Source organism: Bombina bombina, chromosome 1 (assembly GCF_027579735.1).
Source record: "Bombina bombina isolate aBomBom1 chromosome 1, aBomBom1.pri, whole genome shotgun sequence".
Taxonomy (NCBI): domain Eukaryota; kingdom Metazoa; phylum Chordata; class Amphibia; order Anura; family Bombinatoridae; genus Bombina; species Bombina bombina.
The window spans coordinates 1,297,429-1,303,944 of NC_069499.1; the positions used below are offsets into that span (position 1 = coordinate 1,297,429).

General features: G+C 40.4%; 1 protein-coding gene across 1 annotated transcript in view; it reads right to left on the reverse strand.

Moving 5' to 3' along the window:
* Positions 1-6,516, reverse strand: part of ARHGEF39 (Rho guanine nucleotide exchange factor 39) — a 619,672-nt gene that overhangs the window by 125,953 nt on the left and 487,203 nt on the right. The window contains exon 9 of the mRNA XM_053696961.1: positions 3,967-4,055. Coding sequence (XP_053552936.1) covers positions 3,967-4,055 — 89 coding nt within the window. The remainder of the gene's footprint in view (positions 1-3,966; positions 4,056-6,516) is intronic.

Below are 6,516 nucleotides of genomic sequence, written 5' to 3' on the forward strand. Positions count from 1 at the left end.
CTATAAGCTACAGTCGTGATGTTGTCCGACTGAAACCTGATGAATTTGGCCGCAGCAAGCTGAGGTCACGCCTGAAGCGTATTGAAAATTGCTCTCAGTTCCAGAATGTTTATCGGAAGAATTGATTCCTCCCGAGATCATAAACCCTGAGCTTTCAGGGAGTTCCAGACTGCACCCCAGCCTAACAGGCTGGCATCTGTCGTTACTATGAGCCACTCTGGCCTGTGGAAACACATTCCCTGAGACAGGTGGTCATGAGACAACCACCAGAGAAGAGAATCTCTGGTCTCCTGGTCCAGATGCAGTTGAGGAGATAAATCTGCATAATCCCCATTCCACTGTTTGAGCATGCTTAGTTGCAGTGGTCTGAGATGTAGGCGGGCAAAAGGAACTATGTCCATTGCCGCTACCATAAGACCGATTACCTCCATACACTGAGCCACATCAGAGTTCCAAGAAGGAAATTCTTGTTTGAGGGAAGAGAGAACTCTTCTTTATGTTCACCTTCCACCCGTGAGATCTCAGAAAAGCCAACACGGTGTCCATATGAGATTTGGCCAGCTGGAAAGTTGACGCCTGAATTAAGATATTGTCCAGATAAGGCGCCACTGCTATGCCCCGTGGATGAAGAACCGCCAGAAGGGACGCTAGCACCTTGGAGAAAATTCTGGGAGCCGTGGCCAACCCGAAGGGAAGGGCCACAAACTGGTAATGCCTGTTTAGAAAGGCAAATCAGAGAAATTAATGATGAACTCTGTGAATAGGGATGTGTAGATAAGTATCCTTTAAATCCACGGTAGTCATATATTGACCTTCCTGGATCAGAGGAAGAATAGTCCGAATGGTCTCCATCTTGAGAGATGGAACTTTGAGGAACTTGTTTAGAATCTTGAGATCCAAGATTGGTCTGAAAATTCCCTCTTTTTTGGGAACCGCAAATTCAAGAAAATATCCCTGGGACACAATTTTTAAAACCCAGGGATAGTGAACATCTCTTGCCCAAGCCTGAGCAAAGAGAGAGAGTCTGCCCCCTACTAGATCCGGTCCTGGATCGGGGGCAACCCCTTCTTGCTGTCTTGGTGGCAGCAGCGGACTTCTTGGGCTATTTACCCTTGTTCCAAGTCTGGTTAGGTATCCAGACTGACTTGGATTTTGCAAAATTTCCCTCCTGCTTTGAAGTAGAGGCAGTTGAAACGGGACCACTTTTAAAGTTCCGAAAGTAACGAAAATTATTTTGCTTAGCCCTTGTCTTAATTGATCTATCCTGAGGAAGGGCATGACCCTTTCCTCCAGTGATGTCTAAAATAATCTCTTTCAGTTCAGGCCCGAAAAGGGTCTTTCCTTTGAAAGAGATGTTCAAAAGCTTAGATTTAGATGACACATCAGCAGACCAGGAACTAAGCCATAACGCCCTGCGTGCTAAAATGGCAAGACCTGAACTTTTTGCCACTAATTTAGCCAGTTGAAATGCGGCATCTGTAATAAAAGAATTAGCCAACTTAAGAGCCTTAATTCTATCCAAAACCTCTTCTAAAAGAGTCTCCATCTGAAGAGCCTCTTCTAGAGCCTCAAACCAGAAAGCAGCTGCAGTAGTTACAGGAACGATGCAAGCAATTGGTTGAAGAGAAAAACCTTGATGAACAAATATTTTCTTTAGAAGACCCTCTAATTTTGTATCCATAGGATCTTTGAAAGCACAACTGTCCTCAATGGTATAGTTGTACGCTTAGACAGAGTAGAAATAGCTCCCTCCACCTTAGGAACAGTCTGCCATGTGTCCCACAAGGTGTCAGATATAGGAAACATTTTCTTAAAAACAGGAGGGGGAGAGAACGGAATACCTGGTATATCTCACTCCTTAGCAATAATATTTACAATCCTCTTTGGGACTGGAAAAACATCAGTGTAAACAGGAACCTCTAAATACTTATCCATTTTACACAATTTCACTGGAACTACTATAGGGTCACAATCATCCAGAGTTGCTAATACCTCTTTAAGCAATAAACGGAGGTGTTCAAGTTTAAATGTAAAGGCCGTCATATCAGAATCTGTCTGAGGAAGCGTCTTTCCTGAATTAGAAATCTCTCCCTCAGATAACAAATCCCTCGCCCCTTCAGAGCATTGAGGGCATATCAGATACGGCTACTAAAGCGTGAGATAGCTCAGAATTTTTCCTTAACCCAGAACTATCCCACTTTCCTTGTCAACCAGGCAGTTTGGATAAAACCTCTGAGAGTTGTATTCATAACTGTGGCCATGACATGCAAAGTAAATGAACCTGACGCACTAGAGGTACCTGGCGTCACTTGTGCGGGCGTTACTGGTTGTGACACTTGTGGAGAGCTAGAAGGCGAACCCTCATTTGCATCTGACTGAGAATGATTTAAAGCTCTATTTTTAAATGCTAACATATGATCCTTATAATTTATAGACATATTAGTAAATTTGGGACACATTCTAAGAGGGGGTTCCACAATGACTTTCAAACATATTGAACAAGGATTTTCCTTGGTGTCAGACATGTTAAACAGGCTAGCAATGCAACAAGCAAGCTTGGAAAACACTGTAATCAAAGTAAAAAACACTTAGAAATAAAACGGTACTGTGCCTTTAAGAGAAAAAAAGCTGCACAAGTTCTGCAAAACAGTGTAAAAAAGCAGTAAACTTAATGAAATTTTTACAGTAGTATTTTACAGCCTTAGTAACTTTGCACAACTATGCAAATAACCAATTAACCCCTTAATGGCAAAACCGGATTGAAAAAACATCAAAACCAGTAAAAAAAGACTTTCAGCACCCTGCCACAGCTCTGCTGTGGCTCCTACCTGCCCTTCAGAAGGATTTGTGGGGAAAAAACCTCCTTTACAACCCTCAAACACAGAAGGAACCCTTGGAGAAGCAGTTGGATGACTCAGAGAAAAAGAAACTGCACAACTGAGGCAGAAAATAGGCCCCTCCCACCTCACTCGTTTTTTGAGGCCTAGTAAAAGAAAACACCTGAGTGTTTTCTAATTAATTATGTGGGTTAAAAAACCCAAACACAAGCCACAATGACCCCTCAGTCCCTTACAAAAAACGTTTAAAAATGCTTTCCTTTTGAAAAATAAAAAGGTTTTAATCTTTTAAAAATGGTGTCACCAGTAACAAACAAACAAGCCCTTCAAGTAAGCTGAAACTTCTATGACTTTAATTAAAGTAAATCAAGTGAAATACAGCTTACCCTTCCCTCATGGGAATATTACCAGCCTTTTCTAGAATTAACACAGTCTGTCTAGAAAAATATAGCCTGAACATACCTCATATGCAGCTTAGCCTGCAAACTGTTCCCCCCAACTGAAGTTTTTCCTGTACTCTTCAGCCCTTGTGAGAACAGCAGTGGATCTTAGTTACAAATGCTAAGATCATCATCCTCCTTGCAGAAATCTTCATCCCTTTTCTGCCAGAGAGTAAATAGTACGCACCGGTACCATTTAAAATAACAAACTTTTGCTTGAGAAAATAAAAAAACTAACATTTTTGTCACCACACTCATTACCATTTCCTAGCAGTTAGAGTAGGCAAAGAGAATGACTGGGGGGTGGAGTTAAGGGGGGAGCTATATAGGCAGCTCTGCTGTGGGTGCTCTCTTTGCCACTTCCTGTTGGGAAGGAGAATATCCCACAAGTAATGGATGAATCTGTGGACTCGATACATCTTACAAGAGAAACATAGACAGCTGCTGAGAATTTACTGATGACTGTTACTAAAGGGCTGAGTTGCTCTTTTCTATTATGTCCAAAGCCTGTGTAATATCTTGGTGTTGTAAACTAAACATAATAGCCATAGTATTTAGCCTACAAAGTAAGATATACCCTCATTACCGTTATTAAAACACACTGTGGTCAGTGGGTGGGATGAGTTTCTGGCAGGGTAACAGATCTGAAGAAGGGTAAGAGAACTGCTTGTGTTTACCAAGAGAATTACCTTACTGCAGTGTCCAGGCATGTATACCACTCATTGATGTCTTGCTGATCTGTGGACATCAGGAGCAGCTTTTCTTTCTCAAACATGAGCTAAAAAACAAAACAAAAAAAAAAACAAATAAAGGAGGATAGAAATGATTCACAGCCAGACACGCACATCTGAAGAAAAGCAATGGATATCAGTAGTACAGAGCCCTACAGACACTCAAGAGCAAATACGCCCTCTTACCATGCCAATGCCTCCATGGAAACAAATAAAAAAAAACACAACACATTAAGCACTTCTGGGCTTTCATTTATCAGGCAAACACCACTAATTTCAATGCCATAATAAAGGTTAATCACATAATTAAAGCTGGCAATGTTCTTTCATTATAAATATGTTTGCTAAATATTCAACATTTGTGGTTTTCCATCAACTCTCAGACTTCAATGTAAGATTGACTGTTGTAAAGTGGTTAGGATGGTATTTTTTAAATAATTTATATGAATTACCTAATTCTTTATTATTATGTATTCATAGAAAAACATAATTTATGTAAGAACTTACCTGATAAATTCATTTCTTTCATATTAGCAAGAGTCCATGAGCTAGTGACGTATGGGATATACATTCCTACCAGGAGGGGCAAAGTTTCCCAAACCTCAAAATGCCTATAAATACACCCCTCACCACACCCACAATTCAGTTTAACGAATAGCCAAGAAGTGGGGTGATAAAAAAGTGCGAAAGCATATAAAATAAGGAATTGGAATAATTGTGCTTTATACAAAATCATAACCACCACAAAAAAAGGGCGGGCCTCATGGACTCTTGCTAATATGAAAGAAATGAATTTATCAGGTAAGTTCTTACATAAATTATGTTTTCTTTCATGTAATTAGCAAGAGTCCATGAGCTAGTGACGTATGGGATAATGACTACCCAAGATGTGGATCTTTCCACACAAGAGTCACTAGAGAGGGAGGGATAAAATAAAGACAGCCAATTCCTGCTGAAAATAATCCACACCCAAAATAAAGTTTTAACGAAAAACATAAGCAGAAGATTCAAACTGAAACCGCTGCCTGAAGTACTTTTCTACCAAAAACTGCTTCAGAAGAAGAAAATACATCAAAATGGTAGAATTTAGTAAAAGTATGCAAAGAGGACCAAGTTGCTGCTTTGCAGATCTGGTCAACCGAAGCTTCATTCCTAAACGCCCAGGAAGTAGAAACTGACCTAGTAGAATGAGCTGTAATTCTCTGAGGCGGAGTTTTACCCGACTCAACATAGGCAAGATGAATTAAAGATTTCAACCAAGATGCCAAAGAAATGGCAGAAGCTTTCTGGCCTTTTCTAGAACCGGAAAAGATAACAAATAGACTAGAAGTCTTACGAAAAGATTTCGTAGCTTTAACATAATATTTCAAAGCTCTAACAACATCCAAAGAATGCAACGATTTCTCCTTAGAATTCTTAGGATTAGGACATAATGAAGGAACCACAATTTCTCTACTAATGTTGTTGGAATTCACAACTTTAGGTAAAAATTCAAAAGAAGTTCGCAACACCGCCTTATCCTGATGAAAAATCAGAAAAGGAGACTCACAAGAAAGAGCAGATAATTCAGAAACTCTTCTGGCAGAAGAGATGGCCAAAAGGAACAAAACTTTCCAAGAAAGTAATTTAATGTCCAATGAATGCATAGGTTCAAACGGAGGAGCTTGAAGAGCTCCCAGAACCAAATTCAAACTCCAAGGAGGAGAAATTGACTTAATGACAGGTTTTATACGAACCAAAGCTTGTACAAAACAATGAATATCAGGAAGAATAGCAATCTTTCTGTGAAAAAGAACAGAAAGAGCAGAGATTTGTCCTTTCAAAGAACTTGCGGACAAACCCTTATCTAAACCATCCTGAAGGAACTGTAAAATTCTCGGTATTCTAAAAGAATGCCAGGAAAAATGATGAGAAAGACACCAAAAAATATAAGTCTTCCAGACTCTATAATATATCTCTCGAGATACAGATTTACGAGCCTGTAACATAGTATTAATCACAGAGTCAGAGAAACCTCTTTGACCAAGAATCAAGCGTTCAATCTCCATACCTTTAAATTTAAGGATTTCAGATCCTGATGGAAAAAAGGACCTTGTGACAGAAGGTCTGGTCTTAACGGAAGAGTCCACGGTTGGCAAGAGGCCATCCGGACAAGATCCGCATACCAAAACCTGTGAGGCCATGCCGGAGCTACCAGCAGAACAAACGAGCATTCCTTCAGAATCTTGGAGATTACGCTTGGAAGAAGAACTAGAGGCGGAAAGATATAGGCAGGATGATACTTCCAAGGAAGTGATAATGCATCCACTGCCTCCGCCTGAGGATCCCGGGATCTGGACAGATACCTGGGAAGTTTCTTGTTTAGATGGGACGCCATCAGATCTATTTCTGGAAGTTCCCACATTTGAACAATCTGAAGAAATACCTCTGGGTGAAGAGACCATTCGCCCGGATGCAACGTTTGGCGACTGAGATAATCCGCTTCCCAATTGTCTACACCTGGGATAT